Here is a 27,276-nt window from a genome sequence, read left to right as displayed (position 1 = left end):
AGCAGTTACCTGGAATTTCTTGTTCATGAAGTGCCTAATTTATTAGTGTGATCTGAACCTGAGAAGGTATAAACAGTGGAAAAGGAATAATAGGTTTTTTTTTAAGTCAGAGAGCATTACAATCCTCCTGTGCAGGGCTGCCAATTTGTCACTGCACCATGAGACTCAATATTTGGTGTTTGATTTGGCCAGGGGAAAAACGATGCAATTATCTTGGCATTTGGTTTTTTTCTTCTTAACCAAAAGGAAATCTCTAACTTGCTTGCAGTGAAAAGCAAAAAAACATGATCTGAGCTTAATGCACCATAAAAACTAAAGAAAACAGAGAAAGCAAAGAAAGCAAGTTTCATTTTAACCAATCATGAGTTAAGCTATTTGGGTTCAGCAATGTGTAATATGACTTAACTCCTGCATCATAGAATTGTTTAGGTTGGAAAAGACCTTTAAGATCGAGTCCAACCATTAACCTAGCACTGCCGAGTCCACCACTAAACCATGTCCCCAAGCGCCACATCTACACGTCTTTTAAATACCTCTAGGGATGGTGACTCAACTACTTCCCTGGGCAGCCTGTTCCAATCTTTGACAACCCTTTTGGTGAAGAAATTTTTCCGAATATCCAATCTAAACCTCCCCTGGCGCAGCTTGAGGCCGTTTCCTCTCATCCTGTCACTTCTTACTTGGGAGAAGAGACAGACCCCACCTCGCTACAACCTCCTTTCAGGTAGTTGTAGAGAGCAATAAGGTCTCCCCTCAGCCTCCTTTTTCTCCAGGTTTAACAACCCCAGTTCCCTCAGCCGCTCCTCATGGGACTTGTTCTCTAGACCCTTCACCAGCTTCGTTGCTCTTCTTTGGACATGCTCCAGCACCTCAGTGTCTGTCTTGTAGTGAGGGGCCCAAAACTGAACACAGGATTCGAGGTGCGGCCTCACCAGTGCCGAGTACAGGAGCACAATCCCTTCCCTAGTCCTGCTGGCCACACTATTTCTGATAGAAGCCAGGATGCTGTTGGCCGCCTTGGCCACCTGGACACACTGCTGGCTCATATTCAGCTGGCTGTTGACCAACACCCCCAGGTCCTTTTCCACCGGGCAGCTTTCCAGCCGCTCTTCCCCAAGCCTGTAGCGCTGCATGGGGTTGTTGTGACCCCAGTGCAGGACCCAGCACTGAGCCTTGTTGAACCTCATACAATTGGCCTGGCCCATCGATCCAGCCTGTCCAGCTCCCTCTGTAGTGCCTTCCTACCCTCAAGCAGATCAACACTCCCGCCCAACTTGGTGTCGTCTGCAAACTTAGTGAGGGTGCACTCAATCTCCTCATCCAGATCATTGATAAAGATATTAAACACAACTGGCCCCAATACTGAGCCCTGGGGAACACCACTTGTGACTGGCCGCCAACTGGATTGCACTCCATTCACCACAACTCTTTGGGCCTGGCCATCCAGCCAGTATTTTACCCAGCGAAGAGTACACCCGTCCAAGCCGTGAGCAGCCAGTTTCACCAGGAGAATGCTGTGGGAAATAGTGTCAAAGGCTTTACTGAAGTCTAGGTAGACAACACCCACAGCCTTTCCCTCATCCACTAAGTGGGTCACCTTGTCATAGAAGGAGATCAGGTTAGTCAAGCAGGACCTGCCTTTACATAAACCTATGCTGACTGGGCCTGATCACCTGGTTGTCCTGCACGTGCTGTGTGATGGCACTCAAGATGATCTGCTCCATAACCTTCCCTGGCACTAAGGTCAGACTGACAGGGCTGTAGTACCCCACATCCTCCTTGCAGCCCTTCTTGTAGACGGGTGCCACGTTTGCTAACTTCCAGTCAACTGGGACCTCCCTGGTTGGCCAGAACTGCTGATAAATGATTGAAAGTGGCTTGGTGAGCACTTCCACCAGCTCCCTCAGTACCCTTGGGTGGATCCCATCGGCCCCATAGACTTGTATGTGTCTAAGAGGTGTAGCAGGTTGCTAGCCATTTCCCCGTGGATTATGGGGGCTTCGTTCTGCTCCCCATCCCTGTCTTCCAGCTCAGGGGGCTGGGTACCTGGAGAACAACTGTTCTTACTGTTAAAGGCTGAGGCAAAGGCGGCATTAAGTACCTCACCCTTTTCCTCATCCTATGTCACTATGTTTCCCCCCGCATCTAATAAAGGATGGAGATTCTCCTTAGCCCTCCTCTTGTTGCTAATGTATTTATAGAAACACTTTTATTGTCTTTTACGGCAGTAGCCAGATTAAGTTGTAGGTGGGCTTTGGCCCTTCTAATTTTCTCCCTGCATAACCTCATGACATCCTTGTAGTCCTCCTGAGTGGCCTGCCCCTTCTTCCAAAGGTCATAAACTCTCCTTTTTTTTCCTGAGTTCCAGCCAAAGCTCTCTGTTCAGCCAGGCCAGTCGTCTTCCCCACCGGCTCATCTTTTGGCACATGGGGATGGCCTGCTCCTGTGCCTTTAGGACTTCCTTCTTGAAGAATATCTAGCCTTCTTGGAGTCCTTTGCCCTTCAGGACTGCCTACCAAGGGACTCTGTCAACCAGTCTCCTGAACAGGCCACAGTCTGTCCTCCTGAAACCCAAGGTAGCAGTTCTGCTGACCCCCCTCCTTACTTCTCCAAGAACCAAAAACTCTGTCATTTTGTGATCGCTGTGCCCAAGGCAACCTCCAACCATCACATCCCCCATGAGTCCTTCTCTGTTTGCAAACAACAGGTCCAGCAGGGCACCTTCACTAGCTGGCTCCCTCACTAGCTGTGTCAGGAACTTATCTTCCACACACTCCAGGAACCTCCCAGACTGTTTCCTCTCTGCTGTATTGTATTTCCAGCAGACATTTGGTAGGTTGAAGTCCCCCACAAGAACAAGGGCTAGTGATTGTGAGACTTCTCCCAGCTGCTTATAGAATATTTCATCTGCCTCTTCATCCTGGTTGGGTGGTCTATAACAGCCTCCCACCATGGTATCATCTGCCTTGTTGGCCTTCCCCATGACTCTTACCCATAAACACTCAACCCTATTGTCACCATCATTAAGCTCTAGACAGTCAAAACACTCCCTAACGTACAGGGCTACCCCACTGCCTCTCCTTCCTTGCCTATCCCTTCTGAGGAGTTTATAGCCATCCATTGCACCACTCCAGTCGTGCAAGTCATCCCACCATGTTTCTGTGATGGCAACTATGTCATAGTTTTCTTGCTGCACAATGGCTTCCAGCTCCTCCTGTTTGTTGCCCGTGCTGCGTGCCTTCGTGTAGGTGCGCTTCAGTTGGGCTATTGATCCCACCACCTTTTCAGGGGGAGAAGCCCTAATTCCTATGTGACCATTCTCAGGCACTTCCGTGGTTTCTAACACATCATAACTTGCGACATCAACTTTTAGTTGAACTCGAGCATGTGTTTTAGAAGGGAGAGATTTTCAGCCTAAGCAAAATCTAACCCACTGCATCAGAGCGTAATAACGAAACACAGAAAAGATGATTCTTGACCAATGATGGAATGCTTTTGTTTGATCTTTTTCAAGTCAGGTGCTTGAAACCCATTTTATGAATATATATTACTGGATCTCTATGACTTTCATAAGGGGTGTGTGAGCAGCTTCGAAACAGGTACACAAGGAAGGGTAGGAGTCATTCCCTCAAAGATCAAGAGAAGCCTCAAAAGCTGTCATGGAAACTTTGGAAGTATTCATTTTGGGGAGAAAAATAGAGATTTATGTTTTTAGTAGTATTGTAACGTTACAAATAATGCCAAATCTCAGAAGAGCGTTGAGTGTGAATACATTCTTTTGGCATGCTTAGAACATTTATGCAATAGTTAAATGTAAATGCTTTATTTAGTAGCTTTTAACAGAGCTGGCTCTTCAGGAACCCGAGCTTCCTTACGTGCATGGAAAAGCTCATTGTGGGGCTCCCGTGTGCGTTCATCGCTTCCTCTCTGCTTTGTTAGTGTTGAAAGACACAGCACAGTGCGCTGAGTGTGCATGTGTGAACACAGAGACAGTGCGGGGAAGAACAGAAAGCGGGTTGGAGCACCAGGGCCTTGAGAGGTTGGGATGTATCCTGGAGGGGGAGCGACCGTGTCCCCCTGGGGACTCCAGCAGCTGGCCGGGCCCCCAGGAGAGCAGGGCAGGGCAGCACCGGGGGCTGCTCTGCATGAAACTTTGCTAAATGCCCAAGTTTAAGTATAAGAACAAGTAGGGTTTTTTTGTGTTTGTTTTTTTTTTTTTTTAATACGAGGTGTATCTGCATCTACTGCAGTGAGGAACTCTTTTATCCAGGACACTGAAATAATTGGGGCATGCAGATAATAGGCTTTTGGGGTTCGTGTTTTCCAGCTGTGAGAGTTGTGGAGAACTGCAAAACTGAAAATTCAGTGTGAAATCTTGCACGCTGATGGCCGTTGGAGAGAGGACACACCTGGGGCTGAGGTGTCTCAACCCCTTTCTCTCTCCTTGTAAATTCAAGTCAGAGAGTGAAAGTACGGAGAGAAAATATACCCATGCTTAGGCAGTTTGTTGGGGTAACTATGTATCTAGAGCTGCCTCTTGGGCATCAAATTCATCCTATTTAAATTTATAGCTTTAACAAACTGACGTCAAATGAATTTTAAAAGGCTTTGGGGGTGGCAGTGGTTGTTACAAGCCCAAATCTGTACCAGGGCCAAACATGGCACTAAAGCCAATAGTTTACTGTCGCTAACCTTTTACCAGTGGTTTATCTTTACTGCCAAAGGCTGCCTTAAACTGGGTAGATTAAGCCAGGTGAAGTCACAGCATGTCCTTGAAAATATAACACACTCACTCGCTTTGCTTTAAAAATCCTTTTGCACTACAGTGTAATAGATCACTTAAAATTTCTGTAGAATTGATTTCTGGTAGATTTTTCCCTTGTCGGTTGATACTCTTTGCCCAGAAGCACATGGATTGCCTTATGATAGCAAGTGTCCAGTAAATAGAAAGTGTTTGCTAAGGGCTGTCATAATACACTTTAAATGCAAATATATCTAGGGCAGTTTTAATGTAAATTTTCATATAAATGAAGTCATTCTAAAGTAGGCTTAAATTAAAGCGCTGTTCTCCAACGACTACAAGTTTAGCAGAAAATGTCCTTTAGTTTCATTAGATATTTTTCTTCTGTTTATGTTTGATTTCCCTTTCATCGGATCTGCATGGTTTGCAATCAGGACAGTATCTTATTCACTGCAGTTGGTATAATTTGTGACTTTTGCAGCAGCCAGTTGGAGGATGAGCTGGACTGGTGGGGGTTGTTTTTTGGTTGGTTTTTCTATCTTTTTTCTATCTTTTTTTTACCTTAACTTTTTCCAGTTACACATTCCTCGCTAATCTTTCTGTTTCCAAGAAACATAAATATTGGGAATTAACCAGTCATGTACTGGCCAGAGAGGTACAAAACCCAGCTGCTGGTGTGGTCTGTAAAAAATCTGGTTTAGATAACAGCATCATATTGAAGTGTATACAGAAACAGCTCTAACAGATGCACTCCCGATTCTGAGCTGCCCATTCAAAGGGAACGAGCTGATCACTGAATTTATTCCCAACTCATAAGTGGAAAGAAAAGTTTGCATTTTTTTTAGTGCTTGATTTTATTTTTTTTTTTCTTCTCCTTTATAATGAAGCAAGAAGCCAGCCTTCACCCCTTGAGTCACACGGCAGAGCTGCTGCTGAAGAAGTGGTGATTCATAGCGGAGGGGGAAGCTGCAGAAATGGGTTAGCAGATGAGCGAAGCAGAGGGGAAGTTCATGGGCTCTGGCTGGTGGGTTTGGTGCCACCACGGCACACTGAGGATTTGCCCGGCTCTGCCTTGTGCCAGTTGCTATGGTCCCGCAGGGATGGCGCGGTGACAGCTCCTGCCCCACGGCCCTGCAGCTGGCAGCAGCCAGGCATCGCCTGAGACCCTCCAGCCTTGCAGTTTCAAAAGCGTGATGCTCTCCCGTAGCTTCGCAGCCAGCACAGAGGGGTGAAAAATTAACCCCTTTCCCCAAGGTTTTGACAGACTACTTAGAGCTAAATTCTGCTTTGAGATTTTGCAGGCAGAAAAGAGAGGAATTAAGCCCACTGGATTGCTTCCATTAATTACGAGTTTCATTTATATACTTTTACAACCTCAAAGCCACTAGTCAACTTTAACAGTTAGTAGTTACAGACGGTTTAAGTCAAAGCAAAACTGCACACGAGTGAAAACAAATACTAACTTTTTTTTTATTATTTGTCACTCAAAAATATGTAGGAAAAAGCCCCATTCTGGTAGCGCCTTTACCATCAATCTTTCGGCATGGTCTGTTTGCAGTCAGGTCTCCGGTTCAGTTACAGTTTCCATAATGTTGTCCCAGACTGAGCTCTTCTGTGTCAGATTTCATCCAGTCCTATTTAGATGCCAGGACCCTGGTTTTTATAGAAGTTCCTGGATTAAACTGAGGGTGCCTGGATTAAGTTTTTAATGAGAGATTTCAGCACCTAAACATATTACCTAATTTTGAAAATGCCCATCTTCCTGCTTTTTCCCCTGGTTTCCCCTGAAGGCTGTGGGTCTCCTCTATATTTATATTGAAATATGAAATTGCGTAGTTAAATTGCCTACATCAAGTTTAAGAACATAGTTTTGGGCATTTTTCTCTTTTCAAATCACAGTATATGGATTTCATGAGAGTACCTACCGTGTGCTAAATGTGCTGTTGTCTACATGATGCTATAAATTATTGGACTGACTTATTCCATGAAATAATGTCCTCAAAGTATATGAGCAGAGCATTAACCTGGTTGTTCTTTTCCCTTGCCTTGTGGGAGCCCTGGTGCCCTCCCCAGATTGTTGTGATATATTGCAGCGTTGCTGCCAACTGTTAATGAGATTACTAATGCAGTGTAACTGGGTAGCAAATTATTAAATGCTATTCCATACCATTATTCAGCTTATTTTAGCAATTTGTGAGAGGGGCGCTCCTTGTAAATCAAACTCCTCGTATATTATTTTTGTTAATTAAGAGTTAAATTAAATCCAACATTTTAAACATTGCATCACTGACAACAATACCAGACCACGTACTTCACAATAAGCTGCGGGAAAAAAATCCTCCGCTGGAGTGTGGAGGAAGGACTGAGTAACTGCTCTGCTCTTGCCTACGTGTTATGTCCAGACGTGGTGCACAGTGTGCTATGCAGTTGTCGTGCTCTCTGCTCGCGTCTTCCCTGTACGTGTCTCTGCATTGCCAAAAGGATTTGGGGTCCTTGTGCAAGGAGTTAATGTTAAGGATATAAACCTTAGGAATGAATTATCTAGCTTTAATTGCTAAAGCACAGGGTTTCCTAATATTTCGTGGCCCAGTAAACCATATATTGTAGTATTACTGCTGCACTGGCGAAAAAAAATGGCCCGCTCATCTAAAGCAAAGCCCAGACCCACCTGCTGCGGGCGCTGCTCTGGCTCGCCCGGCCGGGGCCGGGGCTGCTGCAGGCACCGCTCCTTCTGGGGAGTGCTCGGGTGATCAGCGCGTAACCCAGCGGTAGGGTTAGGCATGGCTTTCTGGGAGCAGGAGAGGGGTGGCTTTGAAGCTGGGGCGTCTTCTGCGTGTTCTGCTCCGTTACCTGGAGCATTTGAGTGCCTTTTCTTTCATTGGCAGTATTTTCTCTAAATGTTACCACATCTGAAGCATAACATTTCTCATTCATACAACACGCTTTTGGAGTGTTAGTATATAAGTATACATAGCTTTTTAAAAAAATCTCATCTGTATATCTGACTATATATCTCACTTGTAGAGACTTGGTGTCTAAAAAAAAAAAATCATTGAAGGTGGTTAAATATGAAATTATTCATTTGGTGTGGAGTGCCTAAGTTGGATTTCTGCAATGATTTTCTCTTCCACATGTAAAAGTGTTTTGTAGTATGTCTTATCATGTAGTTGTGTCTCACAGAAAATCAGAATGTTCTAGCTGCATTCAGATTTTCCTTATAAAGCTCATATGTTCCTAGACTACACAAACATGTGCAAAAAAAAAAATAAATTGGAAAATTTATTTATTTAGAAGCTCAATGCAGATTTCTCCCAGAAAGGGAACAAAGCGAATGTTAAAATAAGAAGGTAACCTTTTGACTCTCGGTGTCACTGGCCCTTCTCAGTGCTACATAGCTGAGATGAGCATCTGAGTGTTTCACACCAGCCTTGGGAAGCAGAGGTCTTCAGAGAAGCTTGGTGGGCAGATTGGGCAGGGCGGGTGGGTGAGGTGTAGTTTAATTGTTGAGGTAATCGTTATTTGCAAGAGAAGACAGCAGACAGTTTACGCGACAATGATATTTACAGATATGGATACAACCCCTCTGTCCCTCTTGCTTGAGGTCCTTTGAGCTGCGCGTGGTGTGCCCTGGGGTTCAGAGGAGCTGGAGCTGTGCGGGGCTGTAACTGGGAGAGTGCTGGAGGGACTGCGTGGCGCGAAGGGGTGTCGGGGTGCTGCCGCGGGAGAAGTGGGCACACAGAAAAGGGGAAACAAGCGGTGTAGAAGTTAGCAATGGAGAAGAATGAGGTTATTTAATGAGCCCTCCTGGAAGTCCACAGTTGTCTCCTAATTAGCCGTCTTATCATAAGTGGCCTGGCCTTAGATAGGTTTTAATCAAAGCTTCCACCATCGCCTTCGGCTTTGATTACTGGTTGGGAACTGAAATGTTCATTTTCTTTGTACTGAGACCTTCATAATCTGTTGTACAAAGAGAGTTTAAGTAAATCTGTCCTTACTTATTTTTAGGTTATGGTGTAGAATGTATGCAGTTTGCCTGGAGCAGTGTGATTAATTATCATAACTTTGGAGTGCTCTAGGTTATTGGGTTCAAGTAAAAATTAAGTACTTTAATATAGAATATATATGAATATACAGTAAATTAATTAGATAACCACAGTTTATAAACCACATTCATTTTATAACTGAGAGAGTCCTGAGAAACAGACACTTTCCTACTAAACTTTATCTCCTCTCAGGTTAAAATAATTTTAAAAAAGACTCACTTTGCTCAGGAAACCCTTCTCCCACAGCACTCCCTACCTCCAAACTATCTAAAACCAGAACAAAAATCAAACCTTCAGTAACCTGATAAGCTGGAAAGGACAATATAACTAGAACCTTAAACTTTTTCTTACTATCTACTTATAGTTCCAGCAGATCTGCTAAAAACTGGTTAAATGCTGAAGTTACGCAAATGGAATGGAATACGTGGAAGTCATCTGTCCTTACAAGCACAAAGTCTATGTCATAAGTGTGTTAGAAAATAGCTTATGTAACTCTACTAAATACAATGTGAGGTTTTATGACCTCATCCGACAGCAGGACAATGCAATTCTTTGTTATGAATATTAAGATTGAGAACAGTTTAGATTTGTTTACACTGACGTTTTATAGCAAATGCTGTCAAGTGGTGCCTCAGACTGTCCGTGAATATTTGTATAGACTTTGGAAATTCAGGCAGAAAATAAAATGACCATCTGATTCAAATGAATTTTCCAATTATTTGTGGCTTTAACAGAAGCGATTGAAGTGTATTGTATATATCTGGCAGCTGGTCCTACTTCTTTGGAAAAAAAACCCTAAAGCTTTGTATCTAATCCCTTGAGCAAACCAATAGTAAATTGTTTATCAAATAAGTAGTAGAAATTTCCCATTTTGAATCTGTGCTTTCTTTACATTGCTGTCACGGAAAGGATAATTATATGCAACTTCCCGCATGCTGGAGGTGGATGCAGTCACAGTTTGTCTATTCCTCTTTCCTTGTTCAAGCCCGAACTGTTGCCTGAACTTGGTGCAACTTCTCCCCATCCTGTGCCTGCAGTCTGTCAACATCCCCTCTATTGTCTGATACTAAAACCACATTCGATTCCTCATAAATCTCTTTATTGTCTCCCTGCTGTTTCCCATGTCATATTTAAGTTTTCTTCACTGGTTTCCATGGCCCTTCACAGTCTGTGCTTTTGTTTGTGACTCCATCTCCTGGCTCCTCTCTCTCGATGAAGTCAGTCCTTGACTACTACTGTTACCTTCAAGCTTCATACTGCCCTTCTTCCAGGTCACCTCCTTGTCTATTTTTTTTATCATGTCCTGATGATATTTCAAGCAAAATCTTCAAAAAAGATTGCATCAATGGATATGCATTTTAAATTTGCCAGTCCTTTAGCTTACCAAATGTCCAGGTGACTAGCTTGTTCTTCCCTTGATCTACTGCTCTTTAATCCTTCTTCTGTATTTTGTCATTTTTTGTTGAGCTCACTTTTTATTTAGTTCTTAAAAAACATAATACTCTGAGGAAAAAAAAAATCTTTTGAAAAACAAAACAGCAGAAAAGGTCTCAATCCACAAAACGGGTGTGTTTAACTTAATTTGTATTAGCAGTATCTGACGTACTGTTTGTAAGGTGCTTCAGAGCACGAAGAGGAAATAGCAATCCCAAAGTATCTGTTTATCATACTTGTCTAAGTATGATGATAATCATAATTAGAGTCTAGGATTTTTCCCACCCTTCTCATTTTTGACACAACTGTAATTCATACAATGAGAAATGCTAATCACATGTTAGTATGGCACGTGTACAAAAAGTCTCTTTCCTGTAGAGATCTTGGTCCTTTTCCTTCTTATTTGAGGGTATTTTGAATGTTAAATCCCTTATAAAATTACTTTCATTGGTTAATATACTATTTAATATACTATTTTTCTCCCTTGAAGATAAAATTCAATTCTGAAGATGTTTGTCTTTCTCCATTTACTATTCTATGTATTTTAGATATGTCAGCAAATCAACACAGTTGGGGAAATACTCAGGGTTAGCACAAAAGGCTTTACTGATGCGGGTGAAGATATACTGGCTGAATTACTGCAGAAGTGAAATGCCTCTTTTGCAAACAGACCACTGCTTGCCACACACGTTCAGTATTTTGGCATATTTTTTTATATTTTATATTTTTAGCATATAAGACTATCTTTGATTCTCTGTGTTGAAATTATTAAAAAAGCAGCTGATGTTTTGTAATCCGCACCCTTTCCATTATCTCTTTCGCCAAACAACTTTCTTCAGAGACCTCAGTGTTGAGGACCCCTCAGGGCTCAGCCCATATCACGAACCCACCCCACTAACCCAGAGTCTGTCCGGGTCCACGAAGGAGCACCCAGCGTGCCAGGAGCAGAACAGCCATCAGCTTTTTTGAGCTAATGCGGTAGAAAACAGGGTCTAGCTTTTTCTTTAACACTAACTGCTTTTGTCATCTGCTGCTGGCAAGGGTGGGCTGTATCCGTTTGTTCTTCTCCATCACCCAAACTGGCACCGTAAAAGCCAGTCCAGGGCGGGATTTTCATAGCTCTGAACACCCTTTCCCCAGTAAGCGTGGGCTACCCCCTCCTGTCCTCCTCAGTTGTCACTCCTGCTCCTCTTAGCTAGCCTGGTTACCCTTCTCCATGCCTCTGTGCCATGTTTCTATAGCAGCTTCACTGCTGGATTTTCTTTTGCAGTTCTGGTGTCGTCTGTGCCCTCTGATTGTCTGCTGGGGAGAGCACAGTGCGTAACAACATATTACTCTGATTTTATGATGGTACAAATGAAGTGACACTCTGAACCAGACGCCTGTGCCAGACCGGTCCTCTGGTGGACAAAGGCTTGGACCTTGTTAGGTTTCCTCCAGTTACCTCTTCATTTGCTCTTCAGCTCTTTACTTCTGGAGAAGCTAAACTTTCCGTATCCTTCTCCGAATCGCAGCCCTCTATGCAAGCAGGCGTGGATGGGGGAGATGTGTGTGCAGGGTGCGAAGGCTGGGAGATTTATTAGGGGTCAAGGCCGGGAAGGACTGCCAGGCCGCCTGTGATGGATGGGATGGCAGGCTGGTGCGTGTCACCGGCTGCCCTTGCACTGAAGCAGAAGGGCTTGCCTGACACGAGGACGGTGTCCAGAAGACAGCCACTCTTCGTGCGCAGGAGTCAAGTGCGGGGAAGGAACCGCCACTTTCCTTGGCATCTTTTCCCAATGCAAACACATTACAGCATTTTCGGGGAGGTTAAGCAAATGTATTAATTTTGACTATATTATGTTACCTTTCTTCTTTGGAAAGTCATCTTAAATAATTTGACTTCGAGTTCACCAGTGAGCGTTTGGAACATTTTCCTTTCACTCTGGTCTTCCACAACTGGTTCCATTTGCTGTATAGGTAAATCCAAGAACACCGCGCTCGGCTTCTCTGAAATATACGTTCTAAATATTCACGAAAGATAAAAAGTCATCAATTTAAGCATTTTTATGCTCTTGTCTGTTAAAATATTTTCAAAGTTTGTTACAGTATTTTGGAATAAGACAATTATATCAATAAATGTTTTGCATTTATGCACATGAAATGACTGTTCTTCAAGAATTATCTTTGGCTTGATACTTAGTTTATTTTAGATCCTTTAAAAGAATATGGCCTAGCACTGAGTTAAAGAAACATAACTCTGTATTTCTTGCTCTGAAGCTGATAGAGAAAGGCCAGATTTTTCACAGGCACACTTCTGAGTACAGGCTGCTCACTCAGCACCTACATTTGTTAAATGCCGTGATTTTGATTGTGCTGCTTCTCTGCACGTTGCTGTTTTACATGTGAAATATTATTTATTCTGAATTAAGGGAACACAAATACTAAAGATGAAGTTTTAGCCTTGATTGAAATCAAATGGAAAACTCCCACAGTAGCAGAATTTCACCCCTGTCTTTATAGCAAGGAGGTTTAGCCGATGAAAACAAACTGGATTTGCTGTTTCTGCTCACTTTGCTATTTGAACATCTAAAAAAATATATATATAGATGTATGGTTCTCCTTCTATTTCCTCTCAGCATAGTGGTCAGGTTATTTCATTTGTGTATTTGTACGTGTGCTGGGATGATGGCATTGGAAGGGTGGAGTGAAGCTTAGGTTCTTGGAGTGCACCGTGAAACACCTTCACACTCTAGAAAGCATCCTATCGTATGGCAAGAGGTTGTGAGTGAGCTCTGGGGTTATGCGGAAAGGCTGGGGTAGTGATCTGTGTGCTTTAATAAACATCCTCAGTCCCTCCCTCAAATAATACCAGACTGAGTACAATGTTAGCTGAATGCCTATTTTCCCACAAAATTGCTCAAAATACTGCTCAGACCGATGGTGGGAACCAGAAACGCTTTCCTGCTGCAAATCCCAACCTCCCACTCCCGTCGCTCCAGCGGGAAGCTTGCTCCCATATGACGCATGGTTAAGCAGTATGTATGTATGAATGGCGGAGAAATCCACATTCCTAATCAAATTTGCTTACAAAATTAACAAGATCCACCACTGTGCTCTTTTTTCCTTCTATTATCTCACCTAGTTGCTAGACTACTGTTATTGTGTCTAACACCAGGGGCATACTTCTTTTTACATGACTTCATATGTATCATCTTTCAAATGGCACCTCTTTTTTGGAAACAGCTCTTAAGTTCTTAGTTACTTTTGCTAGTCTGAGTCTTCTCTTCTTCTCCCCCCCCCCGACCACCCGCCATGAGCAAAATGGCTGTGATATGTGTTGCTGTTTACCAGAATAAAGCAAGAGAATATAATTTCCTAGCCCGTGATTTTAAGATTTTTTTTTATATGTGACCAAATTTATTATTGGAGGTGGTGGGAGGCTCAAACAAAATTGTATTTGAGTCATCTAGTTTATTGTCCTGTGTTATTGCTACAGTCTTGGATGATTTCCCAAGTATTTGTTTGGATGATTCCTGCAAAGAGGAGTTTGTTTTGGTTTTTTTTTTCTGGGTTTGGGTGTTTTTCCAGAAAAAATTACTAATTTTCTAATTCTAAAGTCTCTGTTTGGGAGCACCTCAAGGGATTCAATGAAACTTTTACCAAAGAAAGTTCAAGGGACTGGGCATTATGACCAAGGTCAAGTAGCCTTACACTGGTGCCTCCAGTTTATGCATCACAGCCCCTTAAAATAAAGTAGGTGTTGGCCTGAGAGAGTCACACAGTGTGTCAGAGCTAGTGGCCTACCATGAAAATAACTTGAAATTACATATATTAGGCGTTAAGTTGCCCTTTAGGTCACCTAATTCTGAACTTCTTTCCTTTTCTGGAGCTGGGAGGTACGTATTAAGCACTTTTATTCATTTGAGATGCTGAGCATGGAGGCTGTTTAAAGACACCTGATGATCAGGCTGATGCTTCTGTAAAGCACTGGTGGTGGTGGAGGTGCAATAGCGATCGCCTGGGTGCTGGAGTGCTCAGGCCTCAATGTTTGTGGTGGACCGTGATGGCATCTGCTGTGCTTTTGCTGAGCTCAGTCCTGTCTGTATTTGTTGGGCCCGTTTGGAGTGTGCTTAGCTGATGGGGAGCACCAGGAGGTCTGGGCAGAACGTGAATATCTATCTCTCAGCCTTGCTGCTGGAGGATCTGAGAGCCTCACGCCCTGCTCAGGGGCTCCCACAGCATCCCTCCTTCGTTTAGATGTCAAGGGAACCTTGGTGCAAGAAGCAGAACTCTGCAGGCTGCTGAAAAGTACTTTTAGGGGTAGGTGGCTGCTCGACCGGAGGCTTTCTGGAACTCATTCCTCTGTATAAGTGCAGCTTTTGGCCCCGAAATCAGTGCTCTGGTTTCTCCCTGTGTCCTTAAGCATCAGTGGCCTCTCTGAAGTTGCAGTACCTTCCAACACAGGGGTGTAATCCATGTGGGTTGCAATTCCTTTTTCCCCAGATCATTAATGGAGGTAATATGATTCAAATCCAGCCAATCTCGGTCTACAGCACTGAACATCTTTTCTAGATTCAGTTGAATATGCTTTTCCTAAGTTCTTTGCTTAAAATGCTCAGAGTGGTTTGACTCCATTTAAGCTCCAGTTTTACTACTTTTAGATAGAATTTCTGAGATGCTGAGTGAAGCTTTAGTTATTTAAATCATACTTTATTAATCACGTCTGAATCGCGTTCTGAAAAACTGACCAAATCTGCCAGTGATGATTTGCTTTTTGTAATGTCACATTGCCTAATGCTTGTGATTAAGTGAGGTTAATTTACAGGAGCCAGATTCTGGAGAAAATTACATATGTGTTCAAGTTTATGCACTCTGGGATAAATCCAAGCTCTGAGAATAAGTCACTGGAGAATTTTGCATTGACTTCGGTGTCATTAGGGTTTCACTGTCCTAATTACCTAAGTGGCATTACTTACAGGGTACATAATAAATTTCCGGAATTAGGTTTAGGAGCTTACAAACCTTCTTGCAATATCTGTCATACTAAATTATTAGTAAACTAGGCTAGATTAACTAGGTAGTAATTAGTGAGGTTTTTTTCTTTTCTGCCAAGGGAGAAATGCTGTTGATTTGAGGGCTGGTCAGAGGGGGACAGAAGTTAGCTGGCTTTTGACTGTTGATAGCTCACTGGATCACACTAAGACAATACTTGTAAACAAGATGGAGAGAGACAAGGAGCACGCATGCAAGGTGCAGACGCCCATCTGTTCATCGAGCACTCCAGTGCTGTACCCCGCACATAACCCCTTCGTGGCCACAGGCACACGGAACGATTGAGAGCTCCATGCATGGCATAACCCATCACGCGGGCACTGAAGCCGCTCCGGTGACACTCCGAATCTGCTCCCAGGCCGAAGGAGCAGTTCTGCCTCTCTGAGGGTTTGTAGGCAGTTGCTGCCTTCTGTGTGGTGATGGGGGGGCAGTGGGAGACAGCCGTGGTACCAACACAGCAACAGCGGGAAGGCTTTGGCCAGCTCCGCTTCCATTGAAAAAATATTTTCCGGCAAATTCACAAACGCAATAAAACTGTATTTCATTATTTGCTCTTTATAACTGTTTATGTCCAAGAAAAGTTTTCATCTTGCTAAGCTCTCAATTTCCCAGCTGAAGATCTAGGGTATTTTTGAAAATGCATATTTTTTCCCCAGCTAGAGCTTGCATTTTTATAGAGCTTCATGATACGTGTTTTAGACTGAGTTCCTTCTTTTTGTCTGTAGCTGAGATAAAGAATGAGTAGTTTAAAACAATAACTACATATTCCACTATGATCAAGGAATTAGATAATCTGGCATGTTTGCTTAAGGGGTCTGTATCTTGGGGCTTTTATAGGGCAGTATTAAAGCCCTGAGCCTTCTTATTATGCCAATACCCAGAAGATTGCTTTAATGAGAAGTAAAGGGCCTTTTTCCAATTACAAGGGAATAACTGTATTAAGTTCCTGTGTTATGTCAACCTGCTTTGATTTGATTACTGCGAAAGAAATGGATTTATCTGTCAGTGTTACTTAATTAAGCCTTCTCATTGATGTTTTGCAGAGTAATATAGTGTAGTTTGCACATTTAAGTCTAAATACAAAGAAAATTGGTCGAAAGCTAAGACGCGACCCCTGAAGATAAGGCACAAGAGCCATTGCTTGTCGCTTTCTGATCAGAGTCCAGAACTTTTAACTTTGGTGGAAGGCCTTGAGCATTACATGGGCTCAGATTAAAGCAAGGTAAAGGGCAAGGAGTTTTCGGCCAAAACTGAGATGGCTAAACAGTTTGGAGTCTAGGCAAATCTTACAGAATTATTCTGTAAGGTTAGTCTCCTAATCTCTACCCGATACAGTATGCTTGGATGTGTAGAATGATGTCTGCCTATCTTTAATGTCTGTCTTCCCCTGATGCATTCCCAAAAGCTGTCCCTCTCCCTGCCCAGGAGCATCCTTCCTGCTCAGCAGTGCTTCCCCCGGCCTAGGCAGGGCTTTCTCTCCAGGTTAGTCTTGGGTGTGCCCAGGGACTCGGTCTGGGATGTTTGCAGAGAAGAAGAATACCCCAGCCCTGAGGTATGTGTTATTCCCATGTTATTTTAAGCATCTGATAGTGCCTCTGGTCATTGGCATGCTTGGCTTGAGGGAGAGGTAGGGATAATTCAGCAAAGAGTACCAGAAAGGACAGCCAGGCAGGAATTTGGCTCACCACAAAAACATATGTTTAACTGTAAGCACGTAAATAGTTCCTTTCACGTCATTGGGACTGTCCAGTGGTTGGCAATGAAGCCAGTATTTCCATGTGCTGCTGGAAAGTACTGGGCATCTTTGGGAGTGTGGTGACCCTTCCCTGTGCCTGAAAAAAAAAAAGGGGTTTTGAAGAACATGACTCAAAAGAGGCACCACGAGCGGGTTAAATAGTGTGTATCGGCCCAGAATCTGTGGAAGGGCTGACAGAAGACTCTCGGCTGGAGCTGGGTGGTGGGCTCCCAAAGGGAAGAGCTCAGCAACTGAGCGCACCCCTTGCCCAGGGTGGTGTGGGGATGCCCCCTTCCCTCTCTGCTGTCCCTCCTGGGCACTGAGTGCAAGAGAAGGATTGCTGCTCAAAACACAGCCCTGAAAGGTGTTATTTTAGGTGACGCATTAGAGTGCCCAACACCACGGCATCTATAGTCTTAAAATGTAAATAAAAATGTACAGTATAGCAGTCTGAAAACCTTTATTGGCATGTAAATCTTGCTCCTAGCACTGGCCATGAGCCAGTGTAAGAGGCCTTGACAACATGTATTATTTTAGATTAGCTGACTTTTAGAGAAAATAAGTATGTTAGTAAATGAAGTTTCTAACAGGGAGCTATGTGAATAACGCCTCCTTGTTAAGGAAAGCAGAGCTCCCCAGGCGATGCCCCACGCAGCGCCGTGCAGAGCCCTTCGCTGGTGTTGCTCTGTCCTTTACCCTCTGTACACGCGCACGAGTGGGCTCGTGGGTCTGCACGGGAGAGCTGAGCGCAGGACGGGGCCGCAGCCAAGCCTGCGGCTGCAGGGTTTATCACCTGCCTGGAGGTGGGTTCAGAGCTGTCGCCCGGTCCCCCAGGTGCTGTTTCCGAGGGCTGAGCTGTTCTGCTCGCTGATGGATTTTGGAAGCTGTGCTCGAGGGTGGGACGATGCCCATCAAAGTCAATGGGATAATATCTACTGATTTTTAGCAGGCAATGGATCGGGGCTCTACAGAGTTAATTGCCTGTTACATAACACAAATGATTTTTAAAAATATGCCTAATTAACCTAATAGAATGGTTGATCTGATCTGTCAGGTAAATGATACACATTTTCTTTCTTTTTCTGGAGCTTAATTAAATATTTACCTAAGAGTGTCTTGTGCTATTAACACGTTCATCTGTTATTGAGATAATAGGAATTGTAATTGGGGGAAAGTATTAAACTACACAAATGTGTGGGTTTTTTTGGTTTTTTAATCTTGGAAATCAACCAGATTTGGTCACAGCACCCATATTTTAAAGTGCTAATGACCGTATCTGTTTCTCAGACAACTGAAGTTCCCGCTGATCCTAGAAGGCTGGATGAACCAATGCACAGGTGGAAAGGGAGCTGCTCGTGTGCGTAGTCTTCGGCAGCACTCTGAGAAAGTTTCTCTAGCCAGCAAGACCAAATACGTATTTTTCCAATTAGATTAAAGCTACTGTTTGTGCATGGCAAAAGGCAAGCAATATTATTATTTCATTAGGATGCTAGTGGGTACACAGGAGTAAGTTGGTAAATAGCACTGAAATGTGCAATAATACTGTTGTAGATCAATGTCAATCACATTTCCTGATTTTTAACATACTGTAAGTGAAAAAGTAATGGATTTAAGCAGTATGGTCTAGTCCATCAATGTACTAAAGGATGTGCTTAACATTAAGCATGAGTGATCTCATTTACTTGACTTAACACGAGAGTGAACTATGATTTCAGTGGAATTATTCACAGGTTTCCATTAAACCTGTGCGCAAGTGCCTCGCGGAACTGGTGTTATGTTTGGCTATTAAGTTTTTAGCCAATTGGAAAGTCTCGGGAGACTCCCAACTCATTTTAGTAAAGGTTGCATGATGGCAGCGGTTGTGTAAGCGTATCCCAGCATACTGGAGTGTACTGCAGAGGATCTTCTGCTTTCAGTGTGAGCGGTGCCCTGCAGAGTCGAGTTCCTAGACTTCTCCCGGGCCTTGGTGCAACCTCAGAAGTAGTGTGGCCAGCCCGGAGGTGCACCTCACTGCTTAGCGTACCCGAGAGGGACTGTGCAGTTGGGATGTCTTTGGAAGAAGTTACTGTGTGGGTCTTTTTGGGTTTTTGTTTTTGTGGTTTTTTTTTTTTTTTTTTAAGGCTCCACATTTGAAAGAACATTGAGTGTTACAAGGAAGTTTTAATAACAATAAACTGGGTTAATTGACAATACTGGGAAAGACTTGGGGAAAGTGGAATAAAAATAGTTGCATCAGAGAAGAAGTATGGGAAATTGTGAAATGTGGAGAGCATTCGTATGCAAAATGTGTCTGTGACCTGATTTTTGTCAAGGAAAATGTGGTGTTGCAGTCTAGCTAGCCTCTTGTATCCAGTGATCTGGAAGCATGCTGCAGTGGCTGACTAGCGAAGCTTGCCTCACCTTCCTGGGGTGACTATCAAGCTGTCCCTTTGGTGCACAGATAAAATGGACACAAGAAAATGGCAGGCTGAGAGGTTTCTGTGTTTTGTTCCGAAGTTAACAGGAACTTGTAGTAGTCTGCGTTCTTTGCTCCATACCCTGAACAGCAGGTTTCACCGTGTCCTAGCACATATGCAACGGGACGTGTTATTCCTAGAGATACCCTCTCAAACGGAGGGGGGAAAAGGGTTAAAAACAGCCTGAAATGGGCTGTCTGAAATTACTGGGGTGTCTCCCACCCGATGGTTGCAATGAATTTTCTATCAAATGATAGAGGAAAAGACAGAAATACCCCCTCTGTGCTTGGCTTTAGGAATGTGCTTTTCTCTTCTTGAGGTACAAATGTGCGTAAATGCTTTTCTGCAGCAGAAGCCTAGATGAGGTGGTGAGAGGTACATTTACCCCAAACATGCCTTACTTTAACTTCTAGGTTTCGTCTGTTTTATCATGGTTTTTTTTACTGTTTGACAATACCTATTTTTGTGCTGGAGATTTTGATAGGTTTTTAACTGGTACAGTGCAGTCACTTTTTAAAGTGTCGAGAAACACTGAGCTGCTGAAGTAATTTTTATGTTCAAACCTCAGGTTCCTGAGGGTCCGGTTCATTTCTGCTGTGAATTTAAATGAGTTAATTTAAGCAGTGGGTCAGAAGCCACTACCATCGTAGTAGCCCTGTGCCTGATTCTTAATTAAAGGCAACAGGAGATTAATTTGAAACATTAATTTAAAAGTGCCTATACAAAAGGAAAGAATTATTGCAATAAAGCCTAAAGAACTTTTTTGTCCCTAGATGTAGAAGACAGAACTAGCTCAGGGTCCTGGGGGAATACAGGACATCCTAGTCCATCCAGGGTAAGTATATCTAATCTTTTTCCCCAAACCAGACTTCCTGCATATGTAAATTTACAATCTTAAATATGAGTTTTACACCTGATTGTGTAGAAAAATGGGCATGCAAAGTTGGCTGTAGCCTGTCTTCTCTTTAAAATTGCCTTTTTTTTGAACATTCAAACCTGATCCTGTGGTTGAATTTGTCACCTACTCTGCTACTTCTAAGAGGTAGCGAGAATATTAATTAACCATTTTTTTCCTGCTAGGCCCTATCAGCCCCCGCCACCACCCAGAGTGCAGGTGGAGCAGAGATGTTGTTGCTGAACACTTCATTTTCTGCAGTTGGATTTTTAGGGGTTGCGGGTATCTCCAAGCCTGAGGAGAGGGCCGGCGCCCCCGCTGTGGGCAGCGCTCATCCCCGTGCCGGGGCTTGCCGGCCACTCCACGGCCACCCCTGGCCACCCCAGGGCCCGGGCTCAGGGCAGCGAAGCTGGAAAGGGGCTGCCAGGTCTGTCCTGCCATGCTAGGGCTGCTCACCGGGGCAGCTGTGCCCCTGCCCTTCCCGCAGTGCACCTCAGCCGCTCCGTGCCTCCGCTGAGGGGGTTTCAAACCCTTCTCCTTGGGCAGGGGCTGGCAGCTGGGCGAATTCAGCATGTCCCCCCGACTGCTGGCACCATCCGAGCTCCGGGGCAGGTGGCCCGGCTGCCAGCTACCTGCCCACCTCTGCTCCGGACGCTGCTGAGGACGGGGCACGAACATCTCCTGTGCTCCCCACATAAAGAGTGGGATCCCACTCCAGGCAATGCAGACACTGAGCTGCTATCTGGCATGGTGATACTCGGCGTTTGCTGAGATTTGCAAGACAGCTGGACTCAGTCATTTTGATTGTGGCTGTGGACAGTTATCCAAATTCTTTAGACACCTCAGAATCGGGATGCCCGTTACTTCGGTAGGGAAGAAGCGCTATTTCCAGCAGAGCAGCTGTGCGGTACGTCCCGAGCAGCACTGCCGATGGTCCTCGCAAGCCACCCCAGCAGCCCTGCTCCCCAGCCGGAGCATCGCGGCTTTGCCCGTCCTCGGGGCTGGGCACGGCTTGTGCTTCAGTACCAAGATGATTATTTCTGTTTACATCCTGCAAATGCACGAAGTACACTTACGCTGGGCAAAAAGTGGCTTCGCTCTTACTTATGCCCTTATTTAAACAGTTTGTTTAAATTGCTTTTTAATTGTTTTCTAATTAACGTGAAGGATCAGGGCTTGCGAGCAGCGCTGCCGGGAGCTCCGTGCCCTCGAGTGTCTGTCTGGCGAGGAGAAATGCGGTTGCCCTGTGTTCATCCTTGGTCCGTCCTTTCCCCTCGGGGCAGGTCCTGCCCTCGGTGGACGTTACGCCAGCTGAGGTTTTAAGTGGATGTCTGCAATGCTGCACTGCACCGCGGGCAGCCGAGGGGGGTCCCCCATTTACGGTGTGGCGGGGGGACCCCGGCCCTGCCACCGAGGGAGGGAAGCCCGACACCTTTTCTTATTCCATCCTGCTTAGCATCCATTACGTCATTACTGCTCACATCTGTCAGTTTTATTTTTATCCCTTTTTTTTACTTGACACTTGTATTGCTTCCAAGGGAAAAATGTTTTGAAAAGTAAATTCTAAATTTGCACACACAATTATTTATGCATGCAAAAACTTGAATGTGAGTGTACAATTAAGTTTTGAGATATAAAGAAAAGAGCACGAGCCCGGGAAGAATTCTGGAGTTTCAATCGAGACTGTGCATTAACTTGCAGTGTTATTCTGCAAACAGCCTGACCTCTCTCTCTTTCCTTCTTTGTAAAATGATGATGGTATTTCCACGTTGGGAGAATTAGTTTCTTGTGAGTTCTTCTGAACCGAAGAAACAAAACATTACATAACTGCTGCGCTTGGCCAATATTTGTAGTTAAATTTAAGATTTTGCTAATTCAGTGACTGAAAGCAGAAGTTTACACCAAGACTGTTTCAAAAATTAGGGGCCCGATCCTGGCAAGGTTTATAGACGTCCTTGACTCTGTGGGTAGCGTCTGATGCTGTTGATCCCCAGAGAAGTACTGGGGGGTAACAAGGCAACACGGCGTGCGGAGCAGGAGGGGGTCACTGCCGCTTGCTAGCCATGCACAGAATTGCACGCACAAAGGATGAGTGCTAAGCAGGGTTATTTTTTGAGTGAGAAGTAACTTTCCACACCCACTGTGGGGAAAAAAAATTCTAGATTTTTTTTATAGTCCAGTGCATGTATATAGCAGAGAGGTGATTAAGATGGCAAATTTCTACATAAAAATAGATTTAAAAAGCAAAATGTTAAAAGAAGTATTTCTTTGCTGTTCTTGCATATGTTATGGGCAAGAAGACTTTTATGCTAAGAGAGGGCTTTATGTTGACTTGCACAGCACGGAATTCTAGGAACCTCACCTCAGTCGCCCATTCAGGATTATTCACACAGCAAACTGAAGTCAATTACTAATGAAATAAAAATTTGAAACAGCTTTAAAAATGTTCTGGAACACATCACTTCCAGCAGAATCAATAGGGGAAAACAATAAAGGGAACAATATTTCTTATAGCTGGCTTAAAACTTAGCAGGGAAATATGGACCTGTAGGTTTTGAAAAATGCCATTTAAACTTGTAAAATTGTGTTTTTTCCCAATTTGTTAACAGAACTATGGCGATGGGACTCACTATGATCATATGGCGAGCAGAGACCTTGGGTCGCATGACAATCTCTCTCCTCCCTTTGTCAATTCCAGAATACAAAGTAAGAAATCAAATTTCCTAACTTGACCGTGTTGTTGAAAGTGGAATAAGTGAACCAGAAATAAAATTCTGAGGGCTTAAATCCCTCATCCTCATTTTTGGGGTTGATTGTACTCAGCATAAGGGTGGGAGCATGGATTTTTATTTTTTTTAAGCTATCATGCAATTTCAAAAATGTACGGCGATGATGTTTATTGAACAGACTGTTTTCTTGCTGTGAGCGGGATATGGCTTTTGATGCAGTAACTGCAATATTTGCTGAAAGAGGTAAATGGTTGTTTCCTAAGGCTCAGCCTTTCCTTTTCAAAGAAGTGGCCAGTTGGCAGAGACAATAAGGACATGCTCCGAACAGGACTTTTAAAGTAGAAGAGGATTTCTGAAAATATGATAAATACATGTTTACAAAAGGGAACAGATAAATAACTGGTGAGGGCCGGTGAAGCCATTGTTTGTTTTGGAGCATGATGGATCGCTGCCTGCTGGGACCTGTGAGCTGCAAACTCCTGGATTTCAGGAGTAGTTGCAGCCTATTCTGCTTTAGAGGAGTGAGATTTTGCCCAGGGCGTTTGGCAAGGACCCTCCTTCCACCCCACACCCCATGATAGAAAGTTTTGACACCCCTGAATAATCATTTAGCTTAGCAGCAAACACCATAGCAGTACGAAGAGAGGCTATAATTATTTGTAAGTGAATGATAGCTACTTTCTTTAATTACGGTTGATAAATGAGTTTGGTTAAAGTAAATATATGATGTAAAAATATTAGTAATGCTTATGCTTGGCCAAGATCACACCCTTCTTCTGCAGTTGTCAATGAACTAACCAAATGCTTTGCTTTAAAGGATTGAATGCGAGCCAAAAAAAACATGGAGCTGTAACTGTGATATATCATTCTTCAGCTCTAATATACGTCCCTAAAATAGGCCTTGTCTTTTAATATTGGGAAATATTTGTGAGTTGTTTAACATATGGGACAATGTTGGAGCTTGTAGTCATTTGTATGTATTCACGTACAAAACATGGTTACAACAGTTTTAAAGGGTCTAATATAAGCCAAAAAAAGCATGGAAATTTCAACACTCCCTTCTTAACTCACGCCATGGGGCTTAGGTAGTGCACAGAGACACTTTGCAAATAGCCACACACTTCTGTGAAACCCACTGGGCTGCATGGTGCTTCAAGTTTAACCTTTAATTTGAGTCTTTAGAACTTAAAAGTCTCTCTCTCTTCTGCCTGCCCTTCGGTTACAGAAAAATCTCATTCCTGACTCTGATTGTTTTTGCCCGTCTTAGTGAAAATACTGGTTTCGCTTGGTTTAAGAAATAGTTGTTTTTATAAACACACATTTGGAGGTACCCGGTTAAGGAATTAAGCCATGTCGTCCTCTGGGAACTTTGGAAACCCCGATGTTTCTAGAAGCTCCTGCTGGTCCCCATGAGAGGGGTTTGCATGGCCACCGCTCACCCAGTCGTGGCTCTGCAGACCTGAACTGGAGGTGTCTGCTCCAGCCGTGGGTGTGAGCTGGGCAGCGTGGCAGCGTCCTCACAGTGCGTGGTCCTGAAGTGCCCTGAAATTTTTTGGGTCTTATGAGATTTGGTAATTTCAACTGGAAATAAGACCAGTGATCTTCCTACACACACAGGTTAATGCGTGTGCAAGCGTATGGCAAGTGACTAACAGCTTTTGACAAGCGTGCTACTGCGCAATAACGCGCATGTGCTGCCGGGGCCGTCAGCTGCCTCCTGCAACCCATGGCATTTTGCAACCATGCTTTAGTGTAATTCTCTGATAATTAGAGTGGACTCTTCTTAATTTGTCCTGTTGGGGCAGCCCTTCTCTCCCCAGTTGTGCTCCGCTCCTGGGCATGGGGCATTAGTGCTGGAGGAGGAGGGATGGCTGCTGGGATGCGTGCGCATTTCCCTCCTGTTCAAACGCCTCTGAGGGCCTTGGCCGGGAGGTCTGCTTCTGTGCCGTGTGGGACCGTAAACCCTTAACCGGCACCGGGACAGGCGTTGTGGTTACTAACACTGCCACCGTGGAGGACCGCGTGTGTGAAGCGTTGCCCTACCAGAGACCGCTGCCAGTCTGCGCTGGTCGTGTCAGCATTTGTGATTTTTAGGAGAAATCTAAATGCCGTGGTGAGGAACAGTGCTGTTTACTCGGGCGGAGGCTGCCCGGACTGCCAGCTCCCGACTCCTGTTACTCCAAATGTATTTTATCATTTCCCTTTTCCTGGCAGGTCTTCAAACTCCCCCAAGGAAAGGTCCCTGTGAACTCTGGTGTTACGCAGCTGGCACCTGCAGAGCCACGCTGTAGTTTTCTTGCCATGCTCCTCTTTCTCTTGGCAACTCATAAGAACCTGACAATCATCCAACTTGAACTGGTTTTATACTGGTGTATACTGTTGACTTGAATGGAGTTGCTCCTGATTTGAGGTGGTTTTCTAGGCAAGAAAGACTTTGTTGTTACTGGGGATAGGTATTACTGACCCCGTACCTGTGAACCACAAATGTTTGCAGACAGGGTGTGCTTAAATGAGGGCTTGTATTGTATTTTATTTTTCAGATATTTGTTTTTAAAATATGTTTTTATGTGGCCAGTGTCTAGCAGGGAGCCTGTGCATTAGGCTTTGGAGCAAGCCTGTGGGGAGGAGCAGAGAGAAGTTGCAGGGCTGCGTGCATTACTGAACTCCTCAAACTACTGCTTGCATGTATTCAAACACAGCTTGCTTTGTGTGTGCCTGGAATCTCACTACCCTGCTAGGTATTTTGTGTTTTCTTAAGAGTATCTGAAGAGTAGTTATTTGGCCCAGTAATGAAATGTGCATGGGCAGATAGCTGCGACGGGTATGGCACATCACGTGTCGCTTCTCATCGTCTCTCCCGCTTCCAAGTGCGCTCTTTGGGAATGTTTCTTATCCTACTACTTGGGGTATCTTGCTAGTACATTAAATCATTTACCAATGTGCAGTAACTTGGTTCTAAACCCCCTGTAGCTTAATGGAGCATTTCACTGCAAGGATTAGATTGAGGTTTCAGGTGCTGCTGAAGAAAGCTGCTGGCTTATGTGGTGACCTTTGAATCTCATCTGGGTTAGCAGTTGATATTTTGATTTGGTTACTGTGGTCATATTGTGACAGCTGCTGGTTCATTATAATTCAGTTCCTCTCCTCGGTTTGCCTACCAGGAATATTTAGGTTTGCGTTGCTTCAGAGTGCTCTAACCACCCTGAATTTAACCCGGCGTGCCACACAAGGTGAAGCGTTGTGATGAACGCTTTCGGTCACCAGCCGCCGTCCGCTGGACAGGCAGTCACAGCGGAGGGTGTGGTAGGGAGAAACTTGCTGCGGGAGAAAACTTTCCCTGAGGTTTAGAAAGCTCACTTAACCCAGTTTATTGAATGTAGTAAAAAATGAGAATGCAAAAGATCAAAAGCACTTTTCTTATTTTGTTGCATGAACAGTTTGTGGACTCCTCCCCTCCGCATGTAATATTTCTGGTGTTCGCAGTGGTGTTTTTATATATCTTATTGCAAAAGTTCCTACGCTACTAACTAGAAGACAGTGTTTAATTTATGATATTGCTTTGAGACTCTCTAAAAGGATGTAAGGTCACTGAATGTAGATCTCTTAATAGTTGTCGGAGTTGGTCGGTGATCTAGCGTGTGAAGACAAAAATCTTTGGTTGTGTTTATTTTCTCTTTCCATTGCTAAACACAAAATGAAGAGCAGATACAATGACTTACTCTTGCTTCCCCCCCTGTTGTCTGCTTCAGATCAATGCTGCACTGCTTCGGGTTGTGCTCTTACACGACCGTTTGCCTGACGTGCTTTTGGGAGGGCTGGCACGCGTGTTTGCCAGAGACTGGCACTTGTATCGCAAAATAAATATTTTTCCCCTCTGGTTTCTTCCCTTTTCCTTTTAAAAATCTCCAAGTCATAATTTTCCTCTTAGCGTTGTTATTTTGGAGAAGGTGGCGTTTTCTCACCATTGGAGTGGCCGAGCGGTGCCGGTGCCAGCGCAGGACTGGGGGGCTGGGGCGGCGCGGGCTGCCCGCCGTGCCGGGAGGCAGGGCTCGTGCCCGGGGTTCCTGGGGAGCCCGGCTCGGCTGCCGATCTGCGGCATGCTCTTGGCGAGTTGTTTAACGTCTTTGTGCTCAGATGTGCCTTCCTATTTATCTGGCTGAAGAACACGCACTATATATTTTGCAGGGATATTGCGAGATGTGATGAATT

General features: G+C 44.2%; 1 protein-coding gene across 8 annotated transcripts in view; it reads left to right on the top strand.

Annotated features, from left to right (window-relative positions):
• Positions 1-27,276, top strand: part of TCF4 (transcription factor 4) — a 244,897-nt gene that overhangs the window by 59,225 nt on the left and 158,396 nt on the right. For all 8 annotated transcript variants that reach the window (XM_050913658.1, XM_050913662.1, XM_050913661.1 and 5 more), the window contains 2 exons: positions 20,217-20,278; positions 22,948-23,044. In XM_050913658.1, coding sequence (XP_050769615.1) covers positions 20,217-20,278; positions 22,948-23,044 — 159 coding nt within the window. The remainder of the gene's footprint in view (positions 1-20,216; positions 20,279-22,947; positions 23,045-27,276) is intronic.

The sequence above is a fragment of the Gymnogyps californianus genome, chromosome Z, assembly GCF_018139145.2.
Source record: "Gymnogyps californianus isolate 813 chromosome Z, ASM1813914v2, whole genome shotgun sequence".
NCBI lineage: Eukaryota > Metazoa > Chordata > Aves > Accipitriformes > Cathartidae > Gymnogyps > Gymnogyps californianus.
The sequence above is the reverse complement of the archived record's forward strand: the minus strand, read 5'-3'. Positions and strand labels throughout refer to the sequence as shown.